Source organism: Benincasa hispida, chromosome 8 (genome assembly GCF_027475165.1).
Source record: "Benincasa hispida cultivar pf3 chromosome 8, pf3_genome.v1.1, whole genome shotgun sequence".
NCBI lineage: Eukaryota > Viridiplantae > Streptophyta > Magnoliopsida > Cucurbitales > Cucurbitaceae > Benincasa > Benincasa hispida.
The window spans coordinates 48,965,616-48,990,621 of NC_143485.1; the positions used below are offsets into that span (position 1 = coordinate 48,965,616).

At 32.7% G+C, this 25,006-nt stretch overlaps 2 protein-coding genes across 2 annotated transcripts; one reads left to right on the forward strand and one right to left on the reverse strand.

The window, feature by feature from the left end:
* Nucleotides 1-14,573: 14,573 nt before the first annotated feature.
* On the reverse strand, nt 14,574-15,970 carry LOC150034645 (uncharacterized). The gene is made up of 5 exons (XM_090316806.1): nt 15,738-15,970; nt 15,201-15,489; nt 14,961-15,086; nt 14,705-14,837; nt 14,574-14,617 (listed from the first exon to the last, which is right to left on the reverse strand). The coding sequence occupies exons 1-5, from the start codon at nt 15,968-15,970 to the stop codon at nt 14,574-14,576; spliced, it is 825 nt and encodes a 274-aa protein (XP_090172932.1).
* Nucleotides 15,971-20,174: 4,204 nt separating this feature from the next.
* On the forward strand, nt 20,175-24,870 carry LOC120083605 (uncharacterized). The gene is made up of 6 exons (XM_039039425.2): nt 20,175-20,833; nt 21,777-21,890; nt 22,914-22,994; nt 23,280-23,452; nt 23,557-23,653; nt 24,368-24,870. The coding sequence occupies exons 1-6, from the start codon at nt 20,537-20,539 to the stop codon at nt 24,476-24,478; spliced, it is 873 nt and encodes a 290-aa protein (XP_038895353.1). The 5' UTR covers nt 20,175-20,536; the 3' UTR covers nt 24,479-24,870.
* The last annotated feature ends 136 nt before the right edge of the window (nt 24,871-25,006 follow it).

Sequence of the window (25,006 nt, forward strand, 5' to 3'; positions counted from 1 at the left end):
ATCGTGTTCTTAAATTTTGGATTTAAAGAGCAATTTAAAGGATATTATGATATTTTAATATACAAATTTGTGATTTTTTTTTATTCAGGTTGTGAGTTTTTGTGATATATGTTTGTTCATCTTCATTTATAGTTTTTGATATATTATTAAACAGAGATTTCATATGTTTGTTCATCTTCATTTATAGTTTTTGATATATTATTAAACAGAGATTTCCAGAGAAAACTTTTTGTATTTGTATTGATGCGATGTGGTTTTGTATTTGTATTGATGCGATGTGGTTCAATCTCTAGTACTTGATCCACATACGTTTGGGAGAATTCTCTCTAACTCTCTAGTGTAAAATTTCTGATCTCATAATTAAAGAGAATCCTCTATTTATAGAGTAATCTGGTGAGCTTTGTGGGTTTAAGCTTGATTGGTCCATAGATCTGATCCTTGTACCCAATTAATTGGATTTGGGTCTAATTTGTCATTTGGGTCAAACCAAGCATATTTTTTAACTCAATTTGACTTTAGCCCAATCCTTCATATTTAATTGAACCAAAATAATTAATTTGATCTGACGATCAAGATGAAAACACATGGTATCATCGGGATTTGTCAATTTATGTCTTAAATTTTTGTCATAAATTTGAGAAACGAGGTGACAATTTGTGATTTGTTCAAAATTTCTCATTCAATAAATGGTCCCGTTTCGAGATTTATGCACATTTATGGGTGGATGAATCACGAAACACATAAAGTTGGAATCAAACTACAAGTTATTTGTTCTTGATTTAAACTCTATTTGATGTGTCAATCAAACTATGAATTTAATACGTAAATTTGTGATTTTACCGTCAATTTGATTTGGATTGAGAATAAAAGCTAAAGTTGATTTGAATTTGACATAATATCTGGAATATGATCAAATTTTAATAAATTTTGAGATATTATTCCTAATTTATTTGAGCTAATTTGGGGATAAAAGGCTAAATTTAAATTATTTGAATTTGATATAAAATTTGGGATGTGGTCCAACTTTAATTTGAGGTGAATTCGAAGTCTTATCCATACCTGGGATAAAAGTTCAAATAATTCGAGTTTGGGATAAAATTTTAAATATACTCAAAATCACAACGTTGGATCAAAAGATTTAATCCCAATTCATATTTATGTTAGATTCTTTTGTAATATAATTTAATTCTAAAGCAAAATCAAAATGCTTCTTCCAATTAGAATCCAAAGGATTTCAAAATATAAGATTCATATTTCGCAATCTATAAATCGTCAAGATCATGCTCAAATTATTTTTTTCTTTAACGAGCCACATCCTCACAAGGTACCACAATATTTAATTCAATTTTTTTTTTTTTTATTTCTTACAGAGGACAATGGCGAATTACTAATCACCTTTACACACCCCATTTTTTTACTGAAGGAAATCAGACATGAGGATTTTCATAAGTAGTGGAATGATCGTTCCAAATTCTATTCGAAATTGAACATAAACAATTACAATCAAGAAATGGAAACTAATCGATCATGCACAATATGAAATTACAACGTGCTTTACTAGATAATCAAGGGGAAAATATCATACCTTTGAAGACTCATCTTTAAATTCCCTCGATCACGAACGCCCATTCAATCTCCAAGACTGCAACACACGAACGCTTGAACACAGCGACCACGACATTGAAGAAAATCGGACACGAGGATTTCCATGGGCAGCGGAAGGATATTTCCAAATTTCAATCATATATGAACAACAACAATTACAGTCATTAACGGAAACATACGATTATGCATAAAATAAAAATTACAGCATGTTTTACTACGTGATCAAGGCAAGGAACTAACGAACCTTTGAAGACTCATCTTCAAGTTCCTTGATCACGAACGCTCGATCACAGCAACACTCGAACGCTCGTACAACACGACCGTTACACTGCACGATCACAACGAACTCGAATAAAGTGATTGCCAAGGTCACGAACACCGCGAATGGCCTCCACATAACCTCGACTGTGTCGAGTTGAGAATAACACCACCAAGAATGTTACATTGGTATTCTCGGTATGAGAATCCAGAGGGTGGGCTCTATGTGGACTTAACTAGAGGTAAGAAACCAGAGAAAGAGCAATCGTGTGAATGATTGAGCAAGTGGGAGATGAAACAACTTATCGTATAGGTCGATGTCCAATCTTTTAGTAAAAGCTATGTGATCATCTAGCAAAAGCTATGCGATCATTTAGGACATCGTCTAATTGAGTGTCTATCGAGTAAGAACACTCCACGATCGTCTAGTCTCTCCAAACTGTCATTTAGTAAATCTGATTTACTTGACGACTATTCTGTGAGTAATTTCCAATATTGGAAATCTAACAACTTACCAAAATTAGAAAAACATTTTTCCTTTTATCTCACGGTTACCATGAAACCACTAATAATCTCTCACTCAATTGGTTATTAGAGAAAAAAATATAATTATCTAACAATTAATATTATTATAAATATAAATGATAATTAACTTACCATAATATATTTATAACCTATAGTTTTAATATTTCATCTCATGAAACATACAAACCATAGCTCTTTTTCTATTCCATGTCACTTAATATAAATCTCATTTACATTAATCCTCCATTTGATGTATCTTATACATCATATCGATCATATCATATATAATCGAATTACCTATTGTCAATTTGAACATTTCAAATCAACACAAAAAACTTATCCTTAACTTGAATCCATTGAGCTACCAAGGGGACCTTATGGACTTGTAGCTCGAAGCTCCAACGGTACGTGAATAACTGACTAAACTCTTTAGTCACGAGATCCACCATCCGTTAACTGTTAGACACTCCACAAAAATCTGACAGTTGAACTCTTCTTACTACAGATATACTATGTGTCCATCTTAACCAATCAATAGTGCGACAATCCTTTACAAATCGCTCGTAAGTACAACTCGGCCAATAACCGTTATGCCCATGTGGTTACCTCTAACTCCTTAAGTACCACTGATCCCACTAATGAACATAAGTCATAGTTTTACTATGATTGAGTCATCTCTTCCAAAAAGAAGTTGTGGCCACTATGTTCAAGCCCGGAATCAGCCCTTAAGGGAGCAATCTATCTACTTACCCCTACTTCGGGGAAGGAGTGAACTTCATCTTGTGTAATTGAGTTCACAACTCCTAAATCAAACAAGTTCCCAAAAAGGTAGACATGTTAAGTTGGCAATCTGGACACTCTCACCTATACTAATCAAAAGGACCGCCCTCAAAGGCAGAAGTTCTTAAAACACTCAGGATTAAGGTCATATCACCTATGGTAGTTTAGGTGAGATGTAAGTCTCCAGTATCAACGGTGTTATATACAGAGACGAATTATCTCGTGGTTCGGTCTTATACAAACTCTTTGTATAGGACACCCCTGCTCGCATGTCTGCACATGAATGGTCAGGATCTACCATCTATAGTGCTTTATAACACTTGCAAATCTCTACAAAGCGGGTCGTATCCGTAGTGTCACCAAGATCAGGAATCCCTCATTAATCCTTATACTACATACCTATTTAGGTTATCACTTAAGACATGATCCACTTGTATATCTCATATACATGCTTAAGTTTACATAAGATAACCATGGAACTTTGTTTATTGGATATGAATAAATGGCAGAATGAAATAACAATTATTTTATTCATAAAATAATATGTATAATTACAAACAACAAGACTCCGGTAGAATTAGGACACTAATCCCAACAAACACAACACGATCACAGCGACCACAAACACAGCTACCTTGGTATTTTCGGTGTGAGAATCCAGAAGTATGGGCTCTGTATGGATTTGGTTAGAAGAAGAGACCGGAGGAGTAACAATTGTGTAAACGATTGAGCAAGTGGGAGATGACAAAGGTCTATCGTATAGACGAATGCCCAACCATTTAGAAGATGGCGAGCTATCGTATAGCAAAAGCCCCACAATCGTTTAGAAGATGACCAGTTGAGTGAACTATCGCGTAGTGTCACTCCACGATCGTTTAGTCTCTCTTCAGTTATCATTTAGTGAGTTTTATTCACTTGACAGCAAACCGTGAGTCTTTCCGAGCATGAAAACTCTCTCTAATCTACTAAATTTAGGAAAACATTTTTCCTTTTATTTTACGGTTACCATGAAACCACCAATAATCTTCCACTCAATTGGTTATTAGGGGAAAATATATAATTATCCAATAATTAATATTTTATAAATATATATGATAACCAACTTACCATATTATATTTATAACCTATTGTTTTAATATTTCATCTCATGAAATATATAAACTATAGTTTTTTTTTGTTCTATTTCATGGTACTTAATGTAAATCTCATTTATATTAATCATCCACTTGATATATCTCATATATCACACTAACCACATCATTCTCTTGTCAATTTGAACATTTCAAATCAGAACTGATTCTCAACTTGAATCCATATAGATCAAGAGGACCTTATGAACCTATAGCTTAAAGCTCCAACGGTACGTGAATAACTGACTAAACTCTTTAGTCACAGGATCTACTGTCCGTTAACTGTCAGATACTCCACTAAAGACTGACAACTGAACTCTCCTTACTACATATATATTATGTGTCCATATCAACCAATCAACAGTGCGATAACGCTTCACAGATCACTCGTAAGTACAGCTGGGCCAATAACCGTCATGCCCATGTAGTTACATCTAACTCCTTAAGTACCACCGATCCCTTTAATGAACATAAGTCATAGTCCTACTATGACCGAGTCCTCTCTTCCACATAAAAGTTGTAGCCATTATATTCAAGACCCAGAATCAACCCTTAAGGGAGAAATCTATCTACTTACCCCTGCTTTAAGGAAAGAGTGAATTCCATCTTATGTAAATGAGTTCCCAGCTCCCAAATCAAACAAATTCCCAAAAAGGTAGACATGTTGAATTGGCAATCTGGGCACTCTAAGGCAAAGCCAGGAGGATTGAAATTGATCTCGCATATGAGGCAGAGCCAGGCGGATCGGACTTGATCTCTCAGCCGTTACATCATTCATCATGATAGATACTACATCAAAGTACGATTTTTTCTTTGATCGATCAGAAGCAAGAGCAGGGTCATCGAACAAGGGATTTTCTCTGATGACGATCCCGCCTTCAAGAAATTCCAATAGCTATTTCCAATTTTTCTCCACGATGACATAGTCTTGTTCTTGCTCATGCAAGATCTACTTTGAATGACTTTGGGTGATAGGTCCCGTATAGAAGTCGCTTGTGGCAATTGCTTCGGAAGCAACTTTCTTTGGTGTCATTAGTTTACTTGAATGTTGAGAGATATGAGAGGTAGAGATGTCCCACTAGATGTGTCAATTTTTCCGTACGAGGTTTTTGGAGAAATTTGTTTCATGGAGTCAAACTTGTATTTGTGTTGATTTGATGCGATGTGGTTCGATATTTAGTACTTGATCCTCTTATTTTCTCTTGGTTGAATGTGTATGCTTGATTTGAGGAAGCGGAGCGCGTGACCTTCAAAGTTAAAGTCTTGGAAGAATCTTTGTATCTTCATAATTTGAGCTTCAAGAAGTAGTTCAGTCTTCAGGAGTCAATGAGTCTTCTAAATGTAAGGAATTATCTTTAGGCTCTCTATAATATATAATTGATGACCCCTTTAAATGAAGAAAAATCCTCTATTTATAGAGTTATCTGGTGGATTTTGTGGGATTTGGCTTGGTTAATCTATGGATTTGGCCCTTGGGGCCAACTAATTGGGTTTGGGCCTTGACATTTGGGTCAAATTATATATATATATATATATTGCTCAATTGGACTTTAGTCCAAATAATAATATCAAATGGAACCAAACTAATTCTATTCAATCTAGTGATTATAATGAAAACACGTGGCATCATAAAGTGCCACGTCATTTCTCAAATTTATGACGAGATTACAAATAATTGAATTTAGGGCTGATATTATTATTTAAGTTAAAGTCCAATTGAGTAAAAAAAGGCTTAATTTGACCCAAATGCTAAATAAGACCCAAATCTAATTAGTTGAGCCCAAGGGCTAGGTCCATGGACCAACCAAGTCCACAAAACCCACCAAAAAAACTCACTTTGACCTCAAGAACATCGCCAAATCAACCGTACGCATTCAAAAGATCAAATCACATCGCATCAAATCAACAAAAATATAAGTTCAACTCCACGAAACAAGTTTCTTCAGAAACTTCGTTCGAACAGATATATTTTATTGCTTTTTTTAATTACAATTTAAGATAAGTTTATTTTCAATTGATATTCATATTGTAAAGACAAAAAAAAAAAAGTTGATTAAGATGATGGAGAAAAAACCATTGGGATGGAGAAAAAATAAAGAGAAAATAGGGGAATGGGAGATATAGAATGAGATTTGAGAGAACTAAGGAATAGCGAAGATTGAAGGGAGAAATTGATAAAATAATTAAAAAATAATAATTTTATGAGTACAATCATCTATTGATTCTTCATTTTTATAATCAAATAATTTTAGTGTAATTGTTAACAAAATTAAACATTACTATTCAACAAAATCCATCATAATATTTTAACTTATTTGTAAATTTGATAATTATCTATTGGTATATTGTGTAGTTAAATCAAAATCAAATATTATTATTCGGTCATGAACAATATTCTACATAGGGTTGTTTTCAAATATATAAAAATGAACCAAAATATTTACAAATAATATCAAAATATAATAATATATCCATGATAGACGGTGATAAACAACGATAAAATACGACCTGTGTCTATCAGGATAGAAATAATAGTCTATCGTTGTCTATCGCACTTTATTTTGCTATTATTTGTAAATATTTTTAGCAATTTTTTCATTTACAGTAATTTTCCTTCTACATATTAATATTATTGTTCACAATTAAATATTAATTTACATCAACTCTCTTAATTATTTTTTTTTTAGATTCCTAGCCATTAAAATTGAAGTTTTTCTTTGTTTGTTAAAGTTTAATGCAATGAATATTTATTTGATTATGAAAATTCATCGAGAATCCATTAATTTATTTAATGTTGTTATTTCAACCTTCGATCATTTTTGTTTTTGTTAAATCTTTCATTTTATTCATTATCTTAATTAATTTTTTTTTTAAAGATTTTTAGCCATTGAAGTTAAAGATTCTTTTTTCAACCGTCAACCTTCGCTAATTTATTTAATGTTATTATTTCAATTCTATTTTTTTTTTTTGTTAAATCTTTCATTTATATCACTTATTATTTTAGATTTACCATTAATATTTTTTTGTTAGATTTTAATTAGACGGAGATTTATTTGATTATAAAAGTCTACAAGTAACTAAATTCATTAGTTTATTTTTCTCCATGTATCGATAATGTTGTTATTTCAATATTTATGCATTTTTTTCCTTTTTTATATTTATTTTTCGTTTTTCATATATCCACGATATTCTAATGATTATTTTCATTCTTCTTCAATTTTTTATAAAAGTTTTTTTCCATTTGTTTTCCACAACATAATTTTACAAATACATTAAAAATATTTTTAAAATTTCTTAAATTAATGAAATGGAGTAACCTTATAATTTTATTCACTTAGGTATTGTACTATAGAAAATTTAGGACACATATATCAAATGATTATTATATATAACTTAAATAAGATATAATGGAAAAATAAGTCTATGATCGGAGTTGGAAGTTTTATAAAAACAAATAAATAAATAATCAACAAATTATTTTTCCGTTTTAGACTAAAAAATATCTGAAGGTTCATTTAAAAAATTATATAAAATGGAGCTTTTATTTATTTTTCTTCCTCTTAAAGTCACTACCTTCTAAGACTATAAACAATTACTTCATGAAATGATAATTAAGATAGGTTATTATGTAACTTTTATATCAATTTTATTTTATAAAATGTAGGAAAAATTCCATAAACCACCTCTGAACTACAAGGTTTGTTACAATCACACTCCTTAATTTTTAATTTGATCCATCAACTCTATATAGTTTGCTAAGTATTGTAATCAACCCCTTATGTTAATTGATGACTTGAAATTAAATTAAGGAAGGACAAAGTTGTCATCTTACATATCTATACCAGAAAAAAGAAAAAGAAAATTACCTGAAAAGAAGCAGCAAAAGACCTCTAACCGTCGCGGCGAAGCTAAATGAAACCACAATGCAGGCCACACACACCCTCTTTCTTGTTCATCATCTCTTTCACAGGGCACACTACAGCGAGCACCAACCCGTCGTCAGCCAACTTTTGAAGATTCGCGTCGTCTTCTGGCCGCCTTCCATCCAACCATCTTTCAATGCTGGTAAACTCCTCATCCTCGATCTCATTTCTCTCATAATAGTCAACAACCACAACAACTTATAGCTGCTTTCTAGTGTTTGCCCACGCCTTAGTCATCGTTTCGTGACCCTTCCCCTCTTTGAAGTTTATTGTACTAATCTCTCTATCTGTCAATCTTTTTTTTTTTTTTCATCTCTTTTTCTTATGGAGATGATGGTGAAGGTCATGCGGTCATGTTCATTTGGGGGATTTCGTGACCAAAGTCAAGAAAACCATTTTAAAAAGGTTGTTTTTAAATAGAGAAAAATGAACCAAAATATTTACAAAATATAACAAAATTTTAGAATTATCAATGATAAATGTCGATAAACACTGATAGACTTCTATCAGTGTTTATAAGTGACATTGATAGACAAGAAGTCTATTAGTGTCTAACAACGTTTATCAATGGTAGTTCTAAAATTTTGCTATATCTTGTAAATATTTTCAATAGTTTTACCATTTGAAATAATTTCCCATTTAAAAATCATTTTTGTTTAAAAGATATATTTAAAAATTAAATTATTTGAGATTCTTCACTCTTTCTCACTTCTCTTCCCATTTTTTTCATCCATTTTGAACTTTTGTAGTTTCGTCTCTTTGTCTCAACAGTGTGTGCTCTGATTTACTATTTAAATTTTAAACTTGATTAAATATATAATCATTCAAAAAAAAAATACCTTCAAAAATTGTTTTACAAAATTTTAACAATATTAAAAATATCTCATATCTATGGTAAATTAACTTGAAGCCAATAGATATATAATTTTTGTACTCTATTTTAAAATTACTTCTTTTCCTCTCAAATATTTACTAATTAAACTAGCCTATTAAATTACAATTTAAAATTTATTCTAAGCATTTATGTGAAAAAAATTTAAGCCATATGTATCGCATGTGTGACTAGTTAAATTAAAATGAGTTAAGAGGGGAGAATTTTTAACTTCCCTATTTGCCCTTATCTTTTTAAATAAAGGTCATTTTACTCCCACACTCACACTCCTCCATACTCTTCTACCTACTTTCATATTTTTTTTCATTTAATTTTTCATTTCTCTTTTCCTATTATATATTTCAACCATTCCTATTTCACATTCCTTCCTATTTTTTTACCTCTACTTTCTTTTTTATCTCTAAAGTCTTTTCTTTTTATTTTTTCATTTAATTTTAGAATTTTATATTATCAGTAGATCTTTTACCGATTCTTATTTTCTCCTAAAATACTGTGTTTTGAATTGTTTTTATTAAAAAATCAAAATAACAAATATAATTTTCTAATATATAAAATTCCAAAATATTTTAGAATATACAATGTTCTTTCAATTTCTTTAAGAAAAATCTCAAATGTATATGGTTATTGATAATTTAGTTTTACTCAAGACCATTTAAAATTTAAAATGAAATATATTTTCTATTTTATCTCTTTATTTAATTTTAAACTCCATGTCTAACATTTACAAAATCTACCATTTATATTTTCCTCTATGGAATTAGTTTCAAAGATTGTCAACTACATCCAATATATTTCATATTTATTATAAGTTAATTAAATAAAACATACCTATAGTGATATAATCTTGTTATCTAATATTTTTCATTACTTTTAAATTTAAGTAAAATTTTATATTCTAAAAGTTTTGATCCATGTGCATCCCACGTATACTCAAACTAATATATATATATATATATAATGTGGCTATTGTATTATATGTATAATATGTGGCTATTCTAAAAACATTCCTATATCAAGTTCCTCCGGTTGATATATATTCAGTTTAATTATTAGTAGATATCCTGGTTTAAAATTTCCAACTGAATCTCGAGATTTTGAGATTTCGAAGGGTTCAAAAGTTTGATCGGAGAACTTTCGTTTTTTTTTCTTTTCTTTTTTTACCAATTGGACAATATTTCAAAAATATTTTGATTCTCCCTATTTCGACGAAATTTCGAGATTTCGAGAAAATTGTGATGTTTCGAGCAAATTTCAATTTTTTAAATTTAATTACGTTAACCTTGTTCAAGTTTTTAAATTTTATTGTCCGGTTACATACAACTCTAATACCAATTTCATTTTCAACAAAGGACTAAGCCTTTTTATGTGCTATTTTTTTCTAATTCCCAATTATTTTCAATTTTTAGCTTTATTTTCAACTCAAAATTTTCAAACTGAATTTGAAAGAAAACCATAAAAATAACCTATATTTATTTTTAACCTCATTCAAACCATTTTCCATTAAATTTTCACATCATTTCACCTCAAAATTGAATTGATGTGAGTTTTTTTTTTCCTTTTACCATCCAAAACTTTTATAATATTCACATTATTTAGCCTCAAAATATTTATAAACTTTATATTATTTTGAATTATTTTTCCATATCCTTTAAAAAGTTTTGCACTTGCCTCAATATTTATTTTTTTAGAATAGATGATATTATTATACAACAACAAGAGGATCCCACAGCTCGGATCAAAGTATCAAAACACAAGCAAAGCCAGGGTAACAAAACCCAAAACAAAGCCTACAAAATAAGATCAGAACAAAACCAACACAAAAAAAAAAACAAAAAGAACAAAACCAACACAAAAAAAACAAACTTGCAGACTACCAGAGAGAAAGCCAGAGAAAAGAAACCAAAATCCCATACACAAGGGACAACAGCAAAACAAAGAACAACGGAAAGTACAACAAGAAAAAACATCCGTAAACACACTAGAAAGAAACACGAGCACGAAATAAGGTGAACCAGAGGTGACATCGACCTCGGTCTACTTCCATGCAGTCGCCGATTACGTTCTTGCCAGATGTAGTATATGAAAGCACACCAGAATACACAAAATAACTTACTGTCACATCCCACCCTAAATTACCCTTTAAACCTGGATAGAATGGTGATTGCAGCAGTTACTACCCCTTTTGCTGGCACTTACCGCCTAACTATCCTGTTAACCTTTACTCAAAACCCTGAATATATACATATCATCAATATACCAACATATTAACTCGGAACTTAACACATTTACATTACAGGGTTTCGTAACATTGTTCATACATGAATATTACAACTTAGTGAGCCCCATCTAGTATACTAGTCACTAGACAGACACATATGTACTAACTAACATAGGTCTTTAATTACGCTTTCTTCAACCTGTTTCTTTGAGTGGTAGAGCAACAGCATAATAGTCTTTTAGGAACTGACCGCTACCTGAAAGAAAACATTTGAAAACGTAAGCTAGAAGCCCAATGAGTGACTTAACAAAAATATAAATCTCATGCTCAAAACTGAAAGCTTGAAACCATAATACTGGAACTAAAGTATAGCAAGCAAACGTGTACATAAAACCTTTAAACCACCATTAAATATCATTATTCCTTAGTTGAGAACGAGCATACATCGCTCTAGCTCCCAACGTCTATTACCGGCCAAGAGACTCATACTTCAGCCTCCCTTTGCTGGTATATAGCCTAGAAGACCTATACTTCGGCCTCTCATTCGGAACTACCTACGACACATGGAGTTTTCTATGTACTGTCAACACCTTAGATACATTTATTCAAATACCTTCCTTACCTTTAGTATCCGGCTCACTTAAGCTATCAAGTTCTCGAATATAGCATAGAAAACTCTTTAGGATACCTTCCCTACCATTAGTATCCCTTTTCATTACATTTAGGAATACCAACGCATGTACTTTGACAATCTTAGGTATTTAAAACATAGTACATCAAGCTTCATTTAACCTTAGCTTTAACCTTAACACATGATTCATACTTTGTAAAATAAGTTGACTTAAATCACGTTGAACTAGTTTGTAAAAACTATTAGCATGTGTTAGATATGGAAAACATACTTAGAAAACTCATACATTAGTAACATCATGCGTTGATAAATATTCATAAGCATTAGAAATTCCAAATTATCCTTCTAGCCTAGGAGAAGATATGACTGCCCTTATCCTTAGTTGAGAATGAACTATTAGATCTAACCCTCAACGTCAACCTTGTTCAGGGAGAACCCTTTTGCTCAATCCCTCGACGTCGTATTATCTACGTGCATGTGGTTATAACTGAGTACCTTCATACCTTAGGTACTTTACTAGGATACATTCTCATTGTCCTTCAGTATCCTTAGGATACCTTCTCATTGTCCTTCAGTATCCTTAGGATACCTTCTCATTGTTCTTCAGTATCCATCATGTAACTAGTCATAAACATTTAGTTGAAAGGATACCTTCTTATTGTCCTTCAGTATCCGTCATAAACATTTAGTTGAACACTAAGGCTTAGTGCTCAAATCATCATACTAGTTCATCCATCATACTGGTTCATCATAAAAATGGAGTTACTTAAACATATTGATAGTATTTGGACAAGATAACATATCTAAATCATGTCAAATCCATGGAAAACATGTTTTACTTAACATGAGAAACAGTTTCACAAATATGTTGCTTGGCAATCCATTTAAACACTTAGCATGGGAAATATCTTCAAGAAATCATAATTTCTAAATCATTAAAACGACAAGTCATCACATAGTCACTTACAGTTTGTTGGCCTCTTAATGGGTTATACGTCTCTCCTAGCTCTTCTTGGCCTGAAAGGACATAATTCTCAGTTAAACTACTTAGAATTCTTAGCAAAATACCTCAAATAGTTCATTTACTAAAGGAACTTTCATCAACAAAGACAACTTTACTAGCGAGATCCTCCTCATAAGCGAGATCCTCCTCATGAGTGAGATCAGCGAGATCCTCATCACAAAATTAGCGAGATTCTCTTTCTCCATATAAGCTGTTTGCTTATGTACAGCTTCTCTGTTACAATTTCAAAAATTCATAACTCAAAATCCAGCCCTATTTTGAAAAAACTTTATTCTACAAACATGTTTAGAATCGAGTTAGCAACATTACCTTAAAATTTTAGCTCAAAATTTCTCGTCGTTTAATCTGGAGATTCAAAACTTCATCATTGGCCCTAATTCAAGCAGCTACCTGTTTGATCAACAATTTCCAGTTCAAACTTCAAAATTATATAACTCGATTTCCAGGCCTCATCTTAAAAAGTTTCATTCTATAAGGTTATTTATAACTGAGTTAACAATATTTTCTCAAATTTTTAGCTCAAAACGCTTCGTAATTCGTCATGAAGCTTCAATTCTTCACTGATGGCCTAGATTCAACTGAGAAATGAACCCTTCGTATTTATTTTGACCCTCCGGCCTTATTCTGGTGAGTTTTCCTTCTAGAAGCCCAACCACAGAAAATAGACACACAGAGCTTTCGAATGCCACTAGAATTACACAAATAGCCTAAGTAGTTTGTCCAAACCGACCCAATGAACTCGACCTTCTTGCTTATATTACCGCCCAAAATCCAGCATGAACTCTCCTTGTGCCACCTGGCTCACTATTGGTGATGAATGGCTAGGATTTAGCAAATTTCCTTTTGCTAACTTCACTCACAATATTTCTTCAGCACCATACCTCATTAGATGGCATGGTTTCATTCATATACTTATTATAAATTCCATCATCAAGCATGACCTTCCTTAGCCTAGCCGAGTTTTGTCCTACTTTTACACTTAGTTACCCAAGAGCCTATTTCTTCTTGCTTACATCTTCTACCCTTCCTAAGACATGGCTTCATTTAGCTCATTAGAAGACATCACATTATTTACTCTTACTTGAAGTAATTAGGATTCGGGTTTTACACTTACTACGCACCCCTTACTCGATCCCACTCGACACAACCAACTCAACTCTACATCCCAACACGCCACCCGATGCGACGAGCTCAACTGACGCAACACACCAGACTATACCTCTCTCCCAAACCCATACTAAAAAAATAAATGATCTCGCGACTCCACACTTCCCCCACACAGAAGGCACCCCCTCTGACAATACACCCCAACTCCTCAACCAATCCCACGTACCCAACCTGTCCCTCACAGCTAACCACAAAGGAGTGACGTGGAATACTACCCCGCCCACAAAATACCAGCCTAAGACACCCTAGGACAACGAAGACGCAAACTCTCCTACGCACTAGCGATAGAAAATCGACCACTCGCGTCCGGCACCCACACCTAATAATTCCCCCCCTCCCCCCACCCTAGGCCCTACTGCCTGAATAAGACCCCAAATCTCAATAAGCTCCCAAGACACTGTAGGCCAACTCCAACCTCTCTCACCATCCATGAATTCTTGACAACCGCACCTCCAAACTACTCCCTGCATCATAAACCACCGTAGACCCATATGAATCCAAAATCCCACCCCTTGACAGCTAAGGATCCCACTAAACAAAACAAGACCGACCATCGCCAACCATCAAATGAACCAAATGCTTTAATCTATCTCTATTTTGCAAGATAGCCCTCAAGCACCAAGACCTCCAAATTTCACTCCGAACAGCCCACAAAGACCGCCCACGTAAAACATAAGCCTCCACCTACGCCATCCATAATGAACCCGATTTAATTAAGAGAAGCCAGAGTAGCTTCATAATAACAGCCTGGTTCCAAGATGTCACATGTTTCACACCCAACCCCTTCTCATACAACGCCAAGCATACTTCATCCCACGCCACCCGTGCACCACCCCGATTCACCATACTACCCTTCCATAAATAACTACGTAACAGGCGATCAATCTCATGAGTTACACACGCAGGCAACACGAAGATGCTACACCAAAACACCTGAAAGGATTATAAGACATACCTAACAAGCTGTAACCTCCCAGCAAAGGAGAGAGACCGCGCTGCCCAACTTCTAATACGAGCTATAATCCTCTAAATCAAAGGAGCATAAACCCTAGCCCTCAACCGACCTGCCAATAAAGATAAACCCAGGTACCTAACAGGCAGTGAACCAAGACAGAAACCCATAAATGCAGCTAGTTCCTCCACCTCCCCATACTCTACACCTGCAACAAACATGAAACTCTTTCCAACATTAGTAACTAACCTAGACAACCCTGCAAAATCTGCCAGAACCTGCCTCACAAACTCCAAAGAATCTCTCTCAGCTGCACAGAAAATCATCAAATCGTCTGCAAAAACTAAATGAGTCAGGCCCACACGCTCACACCGATCATGGAACCTAAACCACACAGGAGGATTATTCAACAACCTAGACAAGACTTCCATCACCGTCACAAAAAAAAAAAAAAAGACAACGGATCCCCTGTCTCAACTCTTTCCTACCAGGAAAAGACCTCAAGGGAACCATTAACCATCACAGAGAACATAGGCGAAGTAACACAAGCCCTCACCCAACTAACAAACTAAAGGGGCGTACCTATAGCCAACAACACACCAAACAGAAAATCTCAATTGACCGAATCATACGCCTTTTGAAGGTCTACCTTTAACATACAACGAAGTTTCCCTCTGCCCTCCTTATAGCCCTCCATAAGCTTCTGACACAATAATATGTTTTTGAAAATCGACCTACCCGGAACAAACGTGGACTGGTTACCACTGATGAAAGCAGGCAACCACAACCGCAATCTCTCAGCTAAGATCCTCGAGATACACTTATACACAATATTGCAACAAGAAATAGGACGAAACTCCTCCATACGTTCAGCGCTCTGCCTCTTTGGGATAAGAGTGATAGCAATAGAATTAACTCCACCAGGCAGGTAACAGGACTAAAAAAAATTTAGCACAGCATCACATAAATCATCCCCAACCACATTCCAAAAAATCAACCGAAAAACCATTAACCACATTCCAAGCATCCTCAACATTTACACATATGTTTACAATAGACATTTAAATGATGTCTTACTCTTTATAAACCGTGATTAAAAAGGGTTAATTATAGTTTAATTAAGCGATAATGAAAGTTTCATTAATTAATTACAACAATTTTCATCAATTTTCATCAATTTCTGTAAATTTTTTTCTCGCAATTTTCATTGATATCGATATTTCCATAAAATCAAGACCTCAATATTTCCATCGACGTCAATATTTCGAAACTTGATAATAATAGTACATGTTAGGCTTTTTTTTTTTCTTAAGAGAGATAGATCTTCACAAATTGTTGAACTAAAAATCTATGTTCATAGTTGATGGAAATATAAATTTCTATAATTAATTAATAATAAAGTTAATGTGTCCTATAATAATAAATAACAAAGGGCGATGCACTTTTTTCCATTGTCACATAAAACTTAATATTATCACATAGTATACACAAAGGATGATTTATCATGTGAGCGTAATGTCGTAACTGGCAAATACTATCAAAAGTTTGATCATTCATCCTCAAATACATTCATAACTAAAAGGACATGGTTGTTTTTTTCCACGAAGACAAATATGGTATAAAAGATTTTATCTCCCAATTTTATAGGTTTTAGAATTCAAATAGACTTGGAACTATCCACTTTTGATTTGATTTAAGGTTAATTTGTTTTAAGTAGTTTCTTGATTTGGGTGAGAGACAATTTAGAGTAGTATTTATTTTTAAATTTTGTTTAAAATTAAAGATTGATTTTTTTTTTTACAACAAAGAAAAAAAAAAGAGAGAAAGATTTAACCTTTTTCCAAAACATCAATTAAATACAAATAGGATCATGTACCTAGTTACGTCAAATTAATTTTCATACGACAAAGCAAAGTAAATGAGCTACTTAGTGTTTGTTTATTACTTAGGATATGTTTGGTTTAACTTTTAAAGTATTTAATTCTGAAAATAGGTCATTTTAAAAAAAATTAGATTGTTTGACAACTACTCAAAATAGCTTTTGAAACATTTGTATTTTAAAAAATGTTTACAAAAAGAATTTATAGTTTTCCAAACATTCTCATTCCCCACTCATTTCCCTTTTCTATTCCCTATCAAAATTGTGGGTAATCTTTTCCTCTCCACACCTATTTTTATTTTATATATAATTTCATTTTGAATACAATTAATTAATTAATAATATTTAACAAAATTAATATAAATATTTATTTTAATAATTCAATAATAATCTATTATAATATTTACTTAACTTATTTTTACAATAAAAATTATTAAATAAATGAAAGTACTTTTTCACATAAATAAATAATTAATTAACTAACAATATCTTGAATATATTTAATCAGTAAACTAAGATTAGTTAACTTTAGTTAGTACAAAAATTTATTTTTCAATAATAATAATTGATTATTTATTATTATTTTTATAATCAAACAATTATTTATTGAGATTAATTTTAATTTAATATTTCACTATAAACATATACATTATTGATTATTTATTATGATTAATTTTTATGGTTTGATTCATTGTTAACATAACATATTTATAAAACTCTTTTAGGTATTCTTTATTAATTATAAATTATTCAATTTTAAAATAATTTAAAATAATTATTTATTTTCCATTAATTAACTTTTATCAATATATGAAATGATATTTATTTTTTAATTAATAAACTTATTACAATTATATAAGATTATCATGCTTAATTCCATAAATTAAATACAAACATAATTTGTGTTCATAAAGTTATGATAGTATTTTCCATACACAACTAATCATCTTTGATTCTCACACATCCTATTCCGAAGCATCATATTTCAAGTATCCTTTATTTTTTAGGTATCTATAAAATCTTAAACCCAATGACCCTGAGTCTATTCTCCCTTCTTCTTATTTGAACGAGCTCCAAATTTATGCACTAAAGCGCAACCCGTCAAAGGAAAATTTGGGATGAATTTAAATTACATAAATTGCAGGAAAATAGCCTATTTAGTCTCGAGTTTTGAAGAGTATGTGGGTTTGGTCCTAGACTTTCAAAATAATATTTTTAGTCCCACATTTTTAAGAATGAGTGCGATTCTTAGATTTTCAATAGATTTAAAAGTCTCTTTAAATAATTACATATTAATTTAAATAATCATACAAGATTTTAAATTAGAAAATGATTTTAAAATGATCTATTATCTCTAAAATTATTTTAGAGTTGAGCCATTAGCCAATTTCAGATTAGTCAGATCAAGGTCCATCAGTTTAGAACAATCGGGATGTTCGAGAGAGAAAGTTGATGACTATCACGAATCTCCAGTTATCAGACATTTGAATGGATTTATAAAGTCTCATAGGCAAATAAGAGCATCAAAGTAGAAGGCTAAAGTAGTTGTTAAGGTTAAAGAGAAAGTCTCCAGCTTGGCAACATGCTTGAAGAAATGAGTCAAGCCACTTACAAAATGTATCTTCTTTAAGAATAGGAGTTTAGAATTGAGGAAGATGTCATTTGGTACCATTTAACGGAAGTGAGAGTACCTGACTATTCTTTATGTTTAAAGGAGGGGCAAGCACATATGAGCTACAGTTATTTTGTGGATGATTTTCTGCCTTTATCACTTTGATAGTTTTATAATTTTTTAAAAATTTATTTTAAATTTAGCCTTGGGAGTTTGCCAAGAAGATAGATGATTTTCTACCTTTATCACTTTGAAATTTGCCAAGATCATAAACTTTGTTAAAGTGGGAGGCAAGATCATCGTTTTCTCTAAATTTTGTTAGTTAAGTATGCTACACCATATTCACACACACTATATATATATCCTCCTTCATTTTCAATTATTTTCAATTATTATATTAGATTTTGATTCCTTTATTCATGCCATATTTGATTTTTTAAATTAAATTTTGTATTTAAATACTAAATAATTGTGTCAATGGTCAAGGAGAGTATATTTGTCCATAATTTCATATAATTATCGTATATTTTGATTTAATATTTTATGTTTATACATTTTTAAGATGAAAATCGTGTTTAGACATTTCTCAAAATTTCATTTTAAAATTAGACATTTGTCCAGTCATCCCATATTTATAGATGTTTATGTGGAAAGTTATTTTTTCAAATGACAAATGAAGTGTCTTACTGCAGAAGCAGAATTTTTCTTATTTTGTGTTGTAATCAGTGTGTGACAGTGGGCGTTTTAGGAATAATACAAAGAGTATTTTTTTGTTCTTAACATTGAGCTTCACTTTATTGTTTATGAAAAATAAGATACCGAGTACTAGAAATCAAATAGTTCGTATTGGGCTATCTGAGAGAAATTTGTAATGCGTGTTTGTGATTTTTTGTAATCCTCATTATAGTAACCTGCAGAAGACTGGATGTAATATTATTTTGGGAGAACTAGTATATTTTTGGTGTCACTCTTTTTCCTTCTCATTATTATTTGCTATTTTATGATCGATAACTTACTTGGCTCTGACATGTGGGAGCTTAAGATATAATTTAGTTTCAACATTTATTTATATCTCCAAACGTAAATCATAAAGTTTTTGTTAATTTTTATTCTATGCTTGAATTGTAATTTTTTTTCAAATTTTAGAAGCAATAATAAGTAATGATGCATATCTTAAATGGCTTAAGTATGTAACAATCCAAAGATCTGTAATTTGAATTTCTCCACCGTCATTTTTCTTAGACTTACGGAGGTTTGAAATATGGGGTGAAAATAGCATTAAAAAAATACATATCACCATCAAATATGGTGAATGTGAAAATCAACGGCTCAGATGCAAATTGATCCTATAGGGTTTTTTTTCCTTTTTTTTTCATCCTTACAAATGTTCTATGAACTATTTAGAAAGAGTGAAAGAAAAAGGAAGGAAAAGAAATGGTCTCGTGAGGCCAAAAAAAGCTAGCAACATTAAGATGACGATACTATGAAGGACCACACCGCAACTGACACGTGTAAATTTCTCTTCCACGTACTTCATAAAGGAAATCTTCTTATTTTCAGGTTAACAAGTATTGACCTGAATTCCTAAAAATAAAATAAAAAATAAAAAAATAGTATTGAGCTGAAAGGGGGAAAAAAAGGTATTGAGGTTATAGAAGGAAGAGATGATAGTATCGTCATTATAGTCTCGCACCAGGGGTACTTACGTAACTTCATTTAAAATTTTTTGGATTATAGTACCAATTTCTCGCGTACAAGGTTCAGTTATACGTGGAAGAAGAAGAACAAAGCGTCTTCACTGCCAATGCGGAATTCTAACTATCACTTCATGTCATATTGAAGCCTATTCAATCGTTTCGCACAATTTTATCGAATCAGATACAGAATCTCTTGATTTGAACAGTGAGAAATTTAGCAGAATTTTGGAAGAATTCGGGAGAATGCATTCGTTGAGCTTCAAGGTTGTAGGTGATTTTAATGCGGGATCGAGGATGAATTTACCTAGACGAGGAAGCTTTTGCTTTCCGGAAATGGAGGTTGGGGCAATGAGGTTTTCTGGGGGCCGTCGAGCATTTGGAAGACATTGTAGGATTGTAGCATGCACTTCGGAGAGAAATGGTGATGGTGGTGGCGGACAGAGCCAGAGCGCGAGTACGAGTCGGAGTCGTTCGTTTCTATCCCGCAGTGAAACTTATGCTCTACTGAAGCAGCAATTGGAGGTTGCTGCCAAGTCCGAGGTCTATCTTTCTTCTTTTCTCTTCTCTCACAACCACGAGTCTCGTAAATCAATGTGTTTAAGCTAATTGGTGTAGAAAATTCACGAGTCTGGTGGAATTAGTTCTGTAGGTTCCCATAATGATATGGAAGTATGGACAGTTTGCCCTCTTTAATCGTTGCTGATACGTCGTATTAATTGTTAGTTAAATTGACTCCACACAGATTTTCTGGTTAAGGAGCCTTGTGATACTTTATCTATGTTAATTATGACCAGATATGTGGTTTCCTTGTGTTCTATTATTTTCTATGTGTTGGAGTTCTCACATGTCTCCTCGGTTATTGATTCTATTTTGTCTGTAGCTTCTTTGTTTTCATATTAAGTATGATTGTGGGAAGTCAATTTCGGGACTGGATGTCGTTTTGCAATCTGAATATGTTTGTTAACAGAAGTGGGGGTCAAGAAATTGGGGGAAGAGACATTCACTCGTTCCCTCATTTGCCTTTGATTCATGGCCTAAAAGGGTTTGAGTTTCTGGCTATATGCGTCCTAGAATTTAGATGTTTTTCCCGGTAAGAAACTTAAAGGTTCCCCCCTCCCCCCACCAAAAAAAGAAAAAGGAAAAAAGACCTACGGAATTGAATGGGAAGGCAATATCGGGACTGTATACCGTTTTGCAATCTGAATGTGTTTGTTAACAGAATTGGGGGAAGAGACATTCACTTGTTCCTTTATTTGCCCTTGATTCATGGCCTGAAAGGGTTTGAGTTTCTGTCCATATGCGTCCTAGAATTTAGATGTTTTGCCCGGCAAGGATCTTAAAGGCTCCCCTTCCCCCCACCAAAAAAGAGGAAAAAAAGGACCTACGGAAGAGTAGTAGAGGTGAAACGATTGTGATTCTGCAGCTTTCAAATACTACGTTCATTTTATGAATTTTTCCTCTGTATATCACTTGTCAAATCTAGGATTATGAAGAAGCTGCGAGGATACGTGACTCGTTAAAACTATTTGAAGAGGAAGAGCCAGTTCTGCGTCTCCGAAGACTGATGAAGGAAGCTATTTCTAGTGAGAGGTTTGAGGTACACTTTTTTCCAGATCTCATCACTTATTGCCGTGCTATTCTACCATGCAATCTTTCATCATGGAAGTATAACTATAATGTAAATATTCAATCCCAATGTGTTTACTTGAGAGTAATGTAAATATTCAATCCCAATGTGTTTACTTGAGAGTAGACTTTAATAGAATATTCTATCTGCCTTTTCAGTTCTTAATATTCAATCCCAATGTGTTTGGCGTAATTATTATCCGGTTCTTCGTTTCACCTTGTTCCCAGTTCTGCATGGCCGTTATTCTAGTTCTTTGTAATGCTCTGGTTGCCTTCATTGCTTGACGATCTCTTTTTCAATTTTGGTCCTTGGGGGTTAATAAGTGAATTCAGGGCCAATATCAATATATTGTACCAATTAAAACTTCAAACTAATAATTGTATTAATTTAAATCATGAATTTTCGTAAGTGTATCAGTTTACACTCTCCTCTAGATTTTTTTCAACTAATATCATGTGAAACTTATGATATGAGTCAATTAAAATTCTAAATTTTCATAAGCCAATTAATTTAGACATTTCATTATGATTATCTTAGAAATTCATCCATGCATTGTTTCTCAAACCTGTGTACACTTCTTCAAATGACGGTTTTACAAAATGGATGATTAGAGTTAGTGTGTGGATGATTTTCAAAGGAAATTCTGACTAAGAATCTAAATTGATACATTTATGAAAGTTTAGGGATTTCATATACAATTATAAGTTTACACAAGGTTTTTCCAAACGGAACGTAATGAAGGGTGTAATTTGATACACTCAAAAAAGTTCGGGATTTATATTGATACAACCCCTAAAGTTTAGGGGTATAAATCGATACTTCTCCTTAAATTTATACATGTGTGCCACGTGTGTTTGTTTGTTCAACTTCTGTACGAGCTTGGCGTGAGTCTGCAGCTGCAGCCTTGATTGACTCCATAACTTTATTTCATATCATGATACCATGTCTTCACCATTACTTTTTTCTCTTGATCTGTTTGCAAAAAAATTTCAGGATGCTGCAAAATATCGTGACGAGCTGAATGAAATTGCCCCTCACTGTCTTCTGAAATGTGCAAGTGATGCAACAACTTTGGTACATTTCTTAATCTTCTTATGAATGTTGTTGATTGATTAAATAACATATAATTTAATTAATTAAAGAAGTAATTTCTCATGCTATCTGAATCAAACATTCTATATCCTATATAGTACTTAATAATGTCTATACTTCTTTAATTCATAAGGAGTTAGAAAGTAACAATCATGCCCTCCTTCAGAATAAATTGATAATTGCAATGGAGTATTTAATAGCTAGAATCTACGTGTGAGAGGACAAAAATATTGAAAATAGACATGATTTTAAATAGTGATTCTATAGGGTATCAGGGTACAAGTTAGGAGCATTTACATAGAAGGCCGAAGCCAACCTTCAAAGAATCAGTACTTTTTTGCATACCGAATAAGAATAACGAATAATTCAAACCGTCCAGTTCAACTTCTCAGAAGACATTGGATTATCACCGATGCAAATGGGAAAACAGAAAATGTCTGGTAAGTTTGACTTGATTCAGTACTTTCCTCCTTCATTCATTAAGCCTGTTATGGTGTTCTCCGACTCAACCTGGTCATGTTTTGTTTTGTTTTTTTTTTTCCAGGGGCGTTGGTGTTATTGGTGAACAACCAGTTATACTTCCTAAGACTGGGTTTGAATACTCATCAGCATGCCCATTAAGTACTGCTAACGGCAGAATGGTTAGAATGATTTTACTCATGTGATTCTTGTACTAATTTTTTTTTTTCTCATCTTTAACTATATAAGTTTTTCTGATCCGGGAAAAGAACTGCTATAGCGTATTGATTTGAATTGATTCATTAAAATTTACAGTCAAACTTGTTGGCATAAATAAACTTAAATTAGCTGTCACATTCTTTTACCGTGGGAATTTTTAACTCACATGTGGAGTGCACTCTTCAAACATAATTTTTTGAGAATTTTTAATTTTGAGGTTTTTTAGAGAGAGATCAATGATGCAATATTAGTTTTCTTCTTGTTTATGTCTAACAAGGTAAGAAGCAACTCTTGTCATTTTCCGAACTCAGACATGTCTAACAAGCCTGAACATCCTTGATAGATAGCAAAGATGAAAAAGAATAAGTCTTACAAGGCAATTCTCTGGAAATTGCATTGATGCTAAACAAGCTATTATCTTTTGGTAATTGCTTGCTCGCATTGCATAATCACATCATGCTTTTCATCAAATTCTGCCTAATCAACTCATTTCTTGGGTGGAAAATATTTTTATATGTAATATGTAAAAAAAATATAGAAGTTGTGGAAAAATACAGAAATTTGAAATGTTATAATCTTACATATTAAATAAATATTTATTCTCAATTGTGAATTCACGCTTTTCTGGCATTTTGAATATGGGTTAGGAACCTAAGTTCTTACTAAATGTGATGCAGGAAGGTGACTTTGAAATGAAATACATCGACCGAGTGGGCGAACAATCATTTAACGTTGCTATTGCTCCGTTTTCTCTCTCCATATTAGGAGATAGCACAGATGCTTTCTAATGTTTAAACTGCAACCAAAAGTCAACCATGCAGAGGTTTTTCGGGACATCAAGAAGTCTGTCGAAAATGCTGTTTGCAGATTTTGTAGATAATCTTTCGCTAGGGATGCAGAAGACCAAAGCTTGCCAACAAATCCATTATTTTCTTAAATGAATTTGGAAATGTTAGGAGCTTCTTATGTTTGCAAACTCTGAAGAGAGTTGTTGTAAAGATCAATGTATATAGATTTGTTGGAACTTTAAGCGAATAGGTAGACCTAATTCATTATTGCGAAGCTTTCAGTCGGATTGAAGTTGAACCATATTGTATTCAAGAATTGTCATCAACATTTCAGATTTATGCTGGCACCGTCTTGATGATTAAAAGTGGCGAGGATCCAATATTTATGTTTAGTTGTACATTGCAGTCTTGCTTTAAATTTTTCTTTCTAGTAGGTTTTAATGCTTCTTCTTCCTCATGCTGCTACGTTAAATGATTGGTCAGCGGAGTGAATATGCTTGTCCAATTTGTTATTAATTATATTATTAC